At 51.7% G+C, this 12,389-nt stretch overlaps 1 protein-coding gene across 1 annotated transcript; it reads right to left on the bottom strand.

Annotated features, from left to right (window-relative positions):
- Nucleotides 1-6,920: 6,920 nt before the first annotated feature.
- HSD17B7 (hydroxysteroid (17-beta) dehydrogenase 7) lies at nt 6,921-12,383 on the bottom strand (the record flags this gene model as incomplete). Its single annotated transcript, XM_009580274.1, has 8 exons — nt 6,921-7,109; nt 7,507-7,605; nt 8,211-8,267; nt 9,323-9,427; nt 10,333-10,527; nt 11,054-11,168; nt 12,074-12,166; nt 12,247-12,383. Coding segments are annotated over 8 exons (897 nt in total), but the record flags the coding sequence as incomplete, so codon positions are not given.
- Nucleotides 12,384-12,389: the final 6 nt, after the last annotated feature.

Below are 12,389 nucleotides of genomic sequence, written 5' to 3'. Positions count from 1 at the left end.
AGCGGTTCACCGGCCCAAGGGCTGGATTTCGGCAAGGCAAAAGTTCAGTCCCGATGTCTGCTGTGGGAGACAAACTGGGTGCTGCTCATGTGACAGGCCAGGTCCCCCCACAACCAGGGGAACCTCTATTGACTTCTGCAAGTCCCGCTCTGCAAATGTCGGAGGGGTCCCCAAAAGGTCCCCCATAGGCATGCACCCTATGCAGGGCAGGGAGCTCCATCACGGATGTCCCCATTGCCAGGCACCCCGGGTTTTCCGCTACCCTGGCACACCTTCCCCCTCGGAGAGAACCCACCTTGCAGGAGGTGTTTGGGCATGAGATCAGATCTCTTACCTTAGATGCAAACTGCAAGGCCAGCACATAAGACCCCTGGATCCAAAAGCCTCATGACTCAGGGCATGAAAGGAGAGCAGGAGAGCCCAAGGACCAGCACCATGGGGCCCTGTAGCAGCAGGGAACAGAGAGGTGGATTATTAGTGCTGGTGCTAGTCCTGCTCCAAGAGGGACATCCCCGACAAGGGACCTGCAAGAAGCCCTTGTCATCAACACTCCAGTGAGTCTACAATAAAACATCTGGAGACACTAACCACTGCCTGTGTACAGAGAAATGCCCAAACTGCCCATTGCCCCTGCCAATCCAACTTCTGTGACCTTAGATCTGGTGTTCCCTGCCAACATGAGGCAACGTGCATGCTACGGCCTCCTCTCCCTAACTTCACTGACCTCAACCTCTGCTGCTGCCTGGCAGCTAGCCCAGAGATGGAGCCATCCTCACAGCTGGTTCCCCGACACCTCTGCTATCGCATGGACCCAAGTGGTCCCCCCAGCATCTTCTGCCCACTCCCATCCACGCAGCCCAGACCCAGGTGACAACACATCCCTCTCCAAACAAGAATGCCTATCATGAGCTGGCTGGGGAACTGCTGGGCACAGCAGGAAGAGCTTGAGTCAACCCAAGATCTGCCCAAGGCCAAGGAAGCCATGACCTGCTGAAAGGTATCCGGGGAATTCAAGGCAGGGGTGTGATGCAGCTCCCCTGACCCCCGAGCTGTGGCAGCTGCTGGGTAGGTAGAGCGTGGGTAGGTAGTGTGAGGGTCTGCTCCACTCCTGAGTGGTGTTACTGCATTTTAAGACCATTAATAAATCACCAGTGCCTGGAGGCCATGCAGCACGTGTCCCTGGGCTCTGCGGGGCTGGCAGGCATAGAGCAGCATCCCTGCAGCCTCCACGCACCGCTGCTTGGAAATGACTTATCCAAAGCGTCTCAGCAGATATGGCTTTTGCTGGTTCACCAGGCATGAGCCACCGTCTATTCAGCTGACAAGGACATGAGATATTGCTTCACCTGCCTTGCGCTTCCCAGAGAGCTGCAGGCCACAGTGACTCACAGAGCTACTTCGGAGGCGAATCTCGGGAGTACCTGAGTTGTGGGCAAGCGTGCCTCGGTCTCCAGAGCCGAACATGATGCTGAAAATCATGGCTGTCCTCTCAGCCCCGTCCCACACAGCCACTTGTACAGACTGGCTAGATCCCCCACCCCGGAGGTCACTGCTGTCCCTTGAGGGCGGGACTGTGTTCAGCCTGCAGGGCTCAGCTGGGGGTGGCACTACGCGCCATCTCTACACCCTGCCGCCTCCTCCCTGCCAGGCTGCCACGTGCCTCCCGCTGTCACTGCCCTGGGGGAGCAGACGCAGGTTCTTCCAGGGGACACGACTCCCGCAGGCAGATGCACGCTGAACCAAACTGAACGGACCAAAGCTTCTGCTGAGCCAGACAGAAACGAAGAGCAGGGCAAGACTGGAGCCGTGCCTCCCCGGTGCACCCTGAGGTCATCTTTGTCTTTAGTAGCTTCTTTTTCGAGAAAGAGGATGCTATGTAAGTGTTTAGCATCTGCGCTGCCTCGCAGCAAGACCTTGCAGAGCCTGACCCCAGGCTGGGTATCCAGCCACCTCCTCCTGTTTGCTTTGCTTGAGGCAGTTTTAAGGGAGAAATGAATGCAGAGCGTTCAGTTCAGCTACTTTGCCTCAAGACAAATGTCATCCAGCCCTGGTCGTTCATCCGCCTGCCCTGTAGTCTCCCCTGCAAGCACTTTGGTTTGATACAAATCCTTGCATCTGCAAGAGGGTTTCTGGCAGGGCAGCCTTCCCAGGCTCCTCTCAGTGAGCACTGATGCCAAAAATGTTAATTACAGCACCACAGCCTCTCCAAGCTCTGCTCTTACACAGGAGCATCTATTGATGAGCTAGATAAAGGCTTTACTACTCATTCTGATTCTTCTCACAAGCTGTTCCTGAACTCATCCACCGGTTCCCCTTTGAGGTTTCTCCTTTGGGCACAGCTCCTTGTTTTGCAAAGCAACACTGCAAAGCCTCCCTGACCCTGCAGGCAGTCTTGGCTCTCTTTGGGCTTTCCCATTTCCTTGGCCATGTGGCACACGAGTGCCCCGAGCCTCCTGCATCTCACCCTTCAAGTAATTCAGCCTTACTCTCCCCTGGGAAGCTGCAAAGCGGGCTGGTGTGTGGGAGCAGCCCCGGGACAGGGCCCAGAGGGTCTGTGGGGTCTTCATCCCTGGAGACTTCAGAACTCACCTGGACACATCCCTGAGCTGCCTGGTCCAGCCGTGAGGCCGTTCCTGCGCAGAGCAGGGCTGGCTGGAGGTGCGAGAGCTCCCTCCCAGCAAAAAACTTCCTGGGGCTTTACAATTTGCCCATTCTCAGCAAAACCCACCCAGATCCACATCCCCCTTGGCTCTTCCCTGCCTCTCAAGCTTTCTCCTCCCTTGGCTGTGGCTTGGGCTGCAGTTCCCACCCACGCTCCTACTATCGGTGCCTTACATAGCTGAAAGCCAGCTGAGCTGTAAAGCAATGGAGGACTCAGACTGTGTTTGGAGCAAGGCAACACGTTTGCCCATGAAAATAAGAAACCGGTGACTCGGCGTGATGATTAGATTTTAGATTGCACAGCCCGATTGTGCAGGACATCATAGAGCAACCGCAACAAGTTTTCACGCTCAAGACGTGCCCCAGAGCATCTCTGGAAAGCTCCATGTCCGAAGATGGCAAACAGAAAGTTCCTGTCTTGGCACTGACTCACAGCTGCCGCTGCCGGCTCTTCCCCCATCCCACGCCTGGCATTTCTCACCGCCCTGCGTCACTCCGGGCTCCGCCACGGGGCCCCGTGCTCCGGACAGGACCTGTTTTCATTGCACAAAGGGCTTGACAGCTCCACGTGCATGACCTCAACAGAGGCACCCGACTTGTGCGGTGGCATCAGCGGTGTCTCCACTACCTTAGCAAGCGAAGACGAGGGGACGGGAGCGCATTGGGAAGAGGTTGACAGATGTACGTACCTGCCTGCTCTGCTTGACCCAGTTGCTGTTTCTCCGTTACTGCTTTCATGCCTGGATGTGCCTGCCGGACGAAAGGGATTAGCTGGGGGATTAAGCTCCATGCATTGGTGTCTGTTAGCCAAGAGCAGGGCATGAGGAGCCATCCCTCCCCGCAGACAGGCAGCTCCAGAGTGTCAGCCAGCTCTGCTTGCAGTCACCTGGGTGGTGGGCAGCCAAACCAGGTGGCACAGCACCCCTTGGGCCGGATTCACCAGGCAAAGTTCACAGAGGGCAACAAACAACTGAGCCACCCCCTGCCCTTTGGGCAGTCTCCATTTCAAGGCACCAGGCCCTACCTGTGCTTTCAAGACAAAAGATGAAACTTGAGAGGTGGTTACGGTTCCCATCCCACAGAACAGTCCCATCCTTTGGATGCAAAGACATCCAGCTTCTCACAACATGGAGAGGAGCAGAAGGTGACATTGAGCACAGTGAAGTTTTCTTCTACAGAAGGACATGGACAATGACACCTGGGGTCACAAAAGCAGGCAGAAACCCCTGTAGAGCAGTGGGATCCTGTGACAAGTGCTGTAGGACACTAGAACACCTCCTCCAACTGAAGAGCAGTCTTCTGGAGACACCTGGGCTGACCGTGCATCTCCAGCTCCATGCAGCACCAAACTCATGGGAAACCACAAGCTTTATCCCATCTTTCCAGGTTCTCCCATCTCTCCAGGGCTCAGCTTGTGCTTTAGCACCTTTTGCTCCTTCTTCATGTAACAGTTCAAGCAGGAAGCTGAGCTAGAGATCTCCAGAGGCCACTTTGCATCCACACCAACCACAACCACACGCCGCAGCAGATCCCCCAAAAGTCCTGAATTTCACACTTGCATCTCCCAGGATCTAACATGCATCACAGTGCACGAGGTGCCTTCATAGCAACTAAGGTGAAACTAAACCGTGCAGCAGGCTGAGCTCAGACGCAACAGGAGAGAAACACACATTTTCTTTAACCCTGAGCCCCAAATCCTCAAAGGAGAGCTACAGAGCACCTTTAAGATGAGCCCAGAAACCCGTTCATAGCTCTACTTGACACCAACGTCATGGATAACTCAAGGACTGGTGGTGGTATATCACACGTTCTCTCCCCTCACCAGTCTTTACATGCTCCATAGGCAAAAAGCACTCGCTCCATCCCATCAGGCACAACTTCCCCTGATAAACACCCAACTTCAGCCCACAGGCACACACTCGAGAAAAAACCTCAGAGGTCTTACCTGTGGTCTTCAACCTCTGCCCACCCTAGAAATTTGCCACTTTATTCCAGGCTTTAGAAAAAAAACAAACCTCATGTACCAGAAAGCATTTATTTTTCCTAACTATACTAGCTTATTCAAAGCTACCCCTTCTAGCACCTCCAGACCTTACTGCATTCAAATCCTTGGACTGTCATAGCTACAGTGCCAGCATGCAGCCCGTGCAGGACAATACAGGTGATCAGCTCGGCGTAAGAGCCCTGTCCTTCCCTTCGCCCAGTAAGTCGCACTCATTTCACGAAGCGTTGTGGCAGAGACTGTTTTGAGTAACATTTGCTATTTTGTTTATCTCACCCAGAGAGAAAATGAGGCAGGGGTAGTATCAGAGAGGAGTCAGAGCAAGGGTAAGGAATGACTGAGTGCCTCTGGCTTTGGGGTAGGTGGGGAATCCTCAAGATGGAGGGGGTGAATGATCCCTACTACAGCCCAGGGCAGAAGCCCAGCAAAGCTCAAGATGCTCATCGAAAACGAATCAAAAAGACATGCTTAATTACCCTCCAGACCAAGGAGCTAAATACTGCTGTAGGATGCTGTGGGGAATCAAGTACACCAAGTTGAAGAGACAGCCAGCCACTGACTCTGCCCCTGTGGAGAAGAAACAGCACCAGAAGGGGGGGGCTCTGGCCCCAGCGGGTTCCAGAACGCAGCACCCAGATCCAGTGCTGGGACAGATTTTATTGCATTTAAATAAAGGTCCACATAAGTACACCCCAACCTGCTTCACAACTCTCAACAGCTACAGCCATAGCCAAGGGAAGCACCACTCCACAGTGGCCAGCTTCTCGTTCTGTTCCAGCGTCAGGCCAAAACAGAGCGCGTTCCCACCCACACCAGCGCTGGTAGCTCAGGTATTCACACGAGGGCTGAGCTGAGAGGTGTTGCTCAGCCCCAACTCAAGACTGAGCTATTTCTACTGCTAGCAGTATCCCTCCTCTTTGTAGAGATGCTCGAAAACAATGGAGGGTGGGAAGAAGGAAAAAAAAAAAATAGAAGCAAGATTCTTTAAATCTGTATCCCTACAAGCCGACTCAATGAAGAGCCTCTGCAGAGCCTGGATTCTCCCAGATGCCAGCTCTGTGCTTCTGCACAGACCCCTGAGCCAACCCCTGGGCACACTGTAACACTCCCTTACTAGGGAGCATTAAATCAGTAATTCTGTGATGCATCAGGGTGAGCAAGCACCAGGCATCTACATCTCCCAAATGCCTAAGGCTGGGAAAGACTCCCAGACACCCCACAGGCGCCCAACACACAAAACCACACAGAAGCCTTCAGAAGACACTCATGTCTTTCATTAACTAGGAGGAACACGAGAAGTAAGCCCAAAGAGGTGGTTAACAACTCTCCTACGGCAGGAGAGAACAGACACCACGGTTCCCAGGTATGCACGGGCTTATTGTGCAAGGCAACAAACCAACCTCCCTTCCAGCCCTCCGAGTCAAAAGCAGCCAGCTATTGGAGTAAAGACACCACTACAGCAAGGACAAGTCAGTTCCAGTCATTTATTCATTGCAGCACTTGAAGTACACCAGGTACTTGGTGAAGATCCCCAGACAGACAACAGGAAGAACGTTTGGTACAGTAAATGTATATAAAAAGACAGTTAAATAGATAAAATAACATGGTAACCTCTCACTCTTGCTACAAATGGAGCAGACTAGCCCTGAGCCCAGGGTAACATCAACAGCTTCAGTCTTTCCAGACAGTTGTGGTTACAACATATATGGCCCCATACCCAGGGGACAGCAAGGCATCTGTCCTCACAGTTGAGGCAAGGGGTGTGCTTCTCAGGCCAGCTCTTCAGAAGCTTGGCTTCAGATGCTGTGCAGAGCCTGACTTCCAGTAAGGTTCAATCTTATTGAGCACATCTGGAGAACCGGCCCCAGCTTTGGTGTACAAATGAAGAACAGCTCTACTGAAGATGGGCCTTCAAGTACTTCAGGATCAGCCACAGGTATGTGTTTGAGCCGTCTAGAAAGACTGGTAGAGCCAAGATGCAGGGCAGCGTCCCAGACTGTTGCCTTTCCTGCCCTAAGCCAGATTTAAACCACGTGTTTTGAGGCTGTTCCCAAACTGTGCACAGTTCAGTCCTGCTTTTGCCAGACACTGCTTTGCAACTATGTTAAGACAGTCTCCACCTACTCTAGGTCTCCAGTTTTATGCCAGAAAAAAAATCCCATACCAGAAAGACTAAGTATTTCTCTTCAGTTTTCGCATTTCCATTTTCAGGAACTGTTCACTTCTGTCGAGAAGGAAGATGGGGTCTGAAGCCATGTGCCTGCAGAACAGCAGGCAACACAAGCAGCACCAGAATGAAGAAAGCCCATCTACCGATACGAGCCTGTTATCCCCCTGGGACTGGCTTTACTTAATCTAGGAGATCACTGTATCTCTCTAGAGTCTGCTTCTCCAGCTCCAACAGCTTTTGGTAAAATTTCTCAGCAGTTTCTTCATCCACATCAATCTGGAAGACAATAAGAAAACTGTGAGACCACCACCTCGGTGGCAGCCAGCACAGATGCTTGAGGGCAGCTCTGGGGATAGCAGGGTGCATCTCCAGAGCTTCTACATTCACAGAGAGGCAACTAAAGGCATCCATCACCAGGGCACAAGCCAGAACATATTTTGGGGAAGCATCATTACACACTCATCCTGTTCCAACCATTGCTTCCACTCCAGCCTGAGCCAGGAGTTACTCTAGGAAACCTCACAGATAACCCCACGTCAGCATTCAACATGCATCTTGTTTCCACTCCAGCCACAGGACTTGGCACCAACCCTTGGCACCAACCCTTTCACGCAAGGCAGATGGCAAACCCATAGCCAAGTCCCTGGCAGCACAAGGCTGTCATTCCGTTTACCTTTCTGGGCTCCACATAGCTCTTCCCCAGTCCAGAAGTACAGCTGTGGTATTTGACAAGCGCATCCAGGTACTCTGGCTTCTGTTTGAACAGCCACACCTAGGAAGAAGAGCACAAACGTGTACCAAGTCTAGCACACACTGTCCCGACCAAGCCTGCAGTCAAGGACCTGACTGCCAATGCCACAGGAGAACACACCACAGGGGCTTTTACCAAGCCAGGGAAGACTTGGTATCTAGAGAAGTTCTGAGCTGGCTCCCCTCAGCTGTGACCCACCTGAGCCAACAGTAAACCAGTGTCCCAGTGCTAAACCACTAAAGCAGTTCACATGGCTGAACTTGCTCACTACTGTTCTTGGTGCGCACTGTGCCCTGCATGACCCACCTCCCTCCCCTCTGCCCGCATGTCTATGGCTGCTTGACCGCCAACGGGGAGAGCGGCATTCTCCCTGACCAAGAGGGAAGGAATAGTGTTTTTCCAAAATCATTTATTTTATGGGCACCTGATAAAGGGCAAAAAGCATCACCTGTTGGATCAGCCCTGGTCACCGCTGGTCCCCCGGCACTCACTGCTGTAAGCTGTGCAGGGGGGAAATACAGCACCCACCCACCAGCCTGGCAGACAGCCTCTTTGTTCAAGCCAGCAGACGCTGGAAGAGCTACACAGAAGGGAGGAATATTAAAATCAAGTTGTGAACTACTCACATGAGCTTCTGCTCCGTTATATGGTGTCAGAGTGTAAGTTTTGGCAAAAAAGCGGATCTGAGGGGGAAAAGAAGTACATGACAGAATCTGTATTTTGGCCCAGGGTTTCTTTGGCAAGCCCTCCGCAGCCCAGCCACACCAGATCATCTACCAGAGGTAAAAATGTTTCTCAAAGTTAACTACAGGTAACACTGCACACTTATGATTAAAGCATCTCTTTATCACACAAACTCTGGTCTCTGGAGCCACCCACCAGATCAGCAAGCCTGGCTCCGTGCCCCCACACAGAGCTCACCCCCAAAGCAAGAGGCAACGGGCCACACATGCCTTGCGGGCACCTCTTCTTGAATGGTCTCAAGAGCACATCAGGCAGGAGGCAGAGAGGATCTGCAATACTGCCAGTGTTGAGGACAAGTGAGAAGGCATTGCCTCTCCACTGCCAGGAAAAATGTGATCCGTTAGGATCAGCTGCTGCCAGCTGGGGCCGCTTAAGCAGAAAGGGCAATCTTGCAGCAAGAGCATCAAGGCCCAGAGCAAGCAGCCTGCATGCAGGGACAGAACTGTAGTGAACCTGAAAAGCTGAAGCCCAGAGGAAGAAAGGCAAGGAAAGTTTTGGGGAAGCAGGGGAAGAGGCAATAGAAAGCAGCAAACTTTGCTTTCCAGAGGGATAGAAAGAAGAGAGCAGGAGACACTGCCTCCTAGAGGGATGGAAAGAAGAACACGGAAAAATACAGTCTGTTATAGAAACGAACAGCATTTCAAAGCATGGGCCAAGTTTTGTCCTGAGCTCTGCTGCCACCAAAACGATAGGGTTTCACAAGCCCACAACAGGCTGGCAAACCTTCCAAAGAGAGCCTTGACAGACGCTGCTATGGCTGAAGGGCTGAACCCTGGCTCTACGTACAGTGCTGTCCAGCACCAAACCTCCAAACTCAGCTTGGAAACCAGGGCCCCAAGACGCCAAAGGGAAGGTTTGCAGAGGGACCAGCCTGCCCCGTGGAACAGAAGGAAGAGCTGTATAGCAGCATGGGTAGCAAGGAGCCAGAAGCACGCTGCACATCATTTGCAGTGAAGTATATTGCAACCCAAAACCAGCCAGAAGATCCACTTACCAACCACATGATGGGCATTAGCAGCTTCCACAGAAAAACTGGTAAAATTCTGTAGGTCATGTTAGACATAACGAGACCAGGACAAACAACACTGGAATACAGACCCTGCAGAGAAGAAACCAAGACAGTGTGAAAATACACAACAGTTAGTTTAAGAATGGATCATACTCCTTCCTTCCCAGTACTTCTCAGCAAGAAAATGACAGTGAGTATAGAGACCAGTTAATAGCAGATGCTCTCCTCTCTGAAGTTACCAGAGCCAGAGAGTGATTAGATGTAATGATTTCTGAGAGGTCCAAATTGGAGATGTTCATGTTAAATCCGTGCCCGTTGCAAGCCCATGAGACAGAAGGCGCAGCCTCGCAACACATCACAACCTCACGTTGCAGTCTACATGCAGCTCAGCAGCAACAGCAGTCACCCCACAAATTACAGCCCGCTCAAATCAAAGGCTACTTCACCTTTAAGAGATAAGAGTTCAGCCTTCTAGGATTAAACCATTTTCTCCTGAAGTATTTCAGAAGAGTGCAATCACTATCACTGGACTAGGACTGCAGCTCGCCAACAAAATCCGGCAATCCCCCATGACAGGGAAGGCAGGTTGCTCATACATCTTAGTGTGACAAACTTGAATAGCAGTATAGAGCCATCAGGAGAGACAGCAGCCCTGTTCTGATAGGCAGGTACGCCTGAAAAGAGCAGCAGCTCTTTGTTCTTTAAGACCGATTCTTTGGTCTAAAGAGACAGCTAGAGCTTGCAAGTTAGGGACCGCTCCTAAAATCTTCTGCTTTCAAAAGTTTTTCTGACAAGAACCCCAGAACCAATCTCTCTGGCAGATTCTCCACCACCCACACCACCAGTTCAACCTCAGCTACGTTTAGTTCTTACATGTGCATAAGGAACATATCAGATTGCTATGAACAAATGTAACTAGGTAACAACAACGTAATGATAATTATAAATAGTAGGAGCTCATTAGGTTTCTTCAGACATGCAAACCCCATCATCACCTGCTTATTAAATTTCCTGTTCAGAACCACACTTGTCAGGTCAGTAGCATATTTGGAGGAACTGTATGATTCCTGCCCCTTGGCATGCTGATAGTCAGAAAGGCTGAAGGCAGACTCCCTGGCATTGCTGGAAGAGGTCCAGATGAGTCGCGAGGGCTTTTCATTACCGCAGAGTAGAGACTGAAGTTGACGAACCTGCAAAACAGTTGTTAATTTATTTAACACAGTAATTTTAAAGACTTGCAGTTACCTTTGCAGTTCTCAAAAGCCACGAGCTTATCTCAGCTTTCCTAGTCTTGGCCAATCTTCACTAGACAAGCCAGAAGCCGCTGCTCAGGTATAACTTCAGCCCAAGGTCCACCAGGAGCATTTACAAGCAGCCACCGTTCTCTTACAGAGCTCAGTTGAGCACCTCAGAATTCATATAGCCAAATCTTGGTATTCACCCTGGACAGAGAGAACTATGTGTGGTTTACCTCTATCCACTGACTAACTAGAGTAACCTCGAGATTATATTAACCCTTGCAACAATGACTATCACCATTTATTGCTATTTTAACAAAGCCCGAGACCTTTGCCCTATCATTCCTTATCTGTCAGGCTGCAGCCTGCATCAGCATCCGAACCTGTAAGACAGAACTGACTCATAAGTACCGCCTGTACCCATCCCTACCCACACCAACCACCAGACCAAGGGCTTGATCTTCATACACAGCCTCACCAGGATGAAGTGTCCGAAGAGGTTGGTAGCAAACACCTCCTGCAGTCCATCTCCGTTAAGCCTGTCCGTCTGGGTCATTATTCCTTCCGCAGTGGTCAGCATGTGAAGCACCCTCCTGGAAGCCAAGGACAGGTGTTAGACAAGAACACTGCCAGGAGGCATCTACTGCTCCCCCACTTCAGTCCTTCAGAAGTATCCCCCACCTCACAGGCTCCACACAATTTCAAGGGTTCTATTAATCCATGAAAAAATGCCTGGAAAAAGTTTACAGGCTATCCCAGCCCCTTTATTTGGAAGTGTCTCAATACTGACTAGACCAGAGAAGACTTGTCCCTTCCTTCACTTCACCACAGTACAGTACCATTAAAAAAAGTCTTGCTTTTCCATTTCACATTCAGATAACAAAAATCAAGCTCCAGCATGGAACTAAGACCTAAGGCCATGCCTAATTCAGATAAGAACAGCAGTCTAGCATCTATGTTCAACACCCCAACAACTGTATTAGACTTAAAGCAAGTCACTTTGCTCCCTAGCTCAGCTTCCCCATGGTGCTTATAGAACAAGCATCAACTATTAGCTTCAACTATTAGCTTCAAAAATACCGTGATCCACAGCTGAGAACAACTACAAAAACCTACAGCAGAACCAGAACAACAGTAGGAGACCCAGTAAGAGCAAACTCCACCTCCCCAGCAACGCACCAGCATTTTTCACTCAACACCTAGTGCCAGGAGCTGCAAGCTTTGGGTGAACTCTTGCCCTCCCCTTGCATGCAGCAGGCCTCACGCCAGGGATCAGAAGCAGCACTGGGTGCCTTGGAGCACCCCAGCACTTCACCCAGCTGCCAAGCCCACCCCATGCAAGGCCATGCATCCCACAGGGATGTGCTCTGTGCCACGCTGGGCAAGGGAGATGGGGTCTTCAGCCCTGGACCCGAGGGCATGCCTTGGCCGCGATGGTGCTGCCAGCACCCCACCCTGCCCTCAAGCTGGGGACCAGACCCCCCCCAACATCTCCTACCCGGTGAGGAGACCATGCCAGAGTGCCTTGAAGTTCACGTGTGGGTTGGGCATGATCCCAGCATTGAGGTAGACGAAGTCCAGGCGCTGAAACCTGCGTGGGGAAGAGCACAGGGGTGAGGGGCGGAGGGCAGACAGGGGGGTCCGGTGGGGTGGAGGATGGAGGTGCGATACCTGCAGCGGAGCTCACGGGCGACACGCAGGACGGAAGCCAGGTTACCCAGGTCCACTTCCACGGTAGAGACCTGAGCGGCGGGGTGGGTGGCCAGGATGAGGTCTCGCGTGGCTTCGCTCTTCTGGGCGTTGCGGCAGGCGAT

This window comes from Fulmarus glacialis, unplaced genomic scaffold (genome assembly GCF_000690835.1).
Source record: "Fulmarus glacialis isolate BGI_N327 unplaced genomic scaffold, ASM69083v1 scaffold26706, whole genome shotgun sequence".
Classification (NCBI taxonomy): domain Eukaryota; kingdom Metazoa; phylum Chordata; class Aves; order Procellariiformes; family Procellariidae; genus Fulmarus; species Fulmarus glacialis.
The sequence above is the reverse complement of the archived record's forward strand: the minus strand, read 5'-3'. Positions and strand labels throughout refer to the sequence as shown.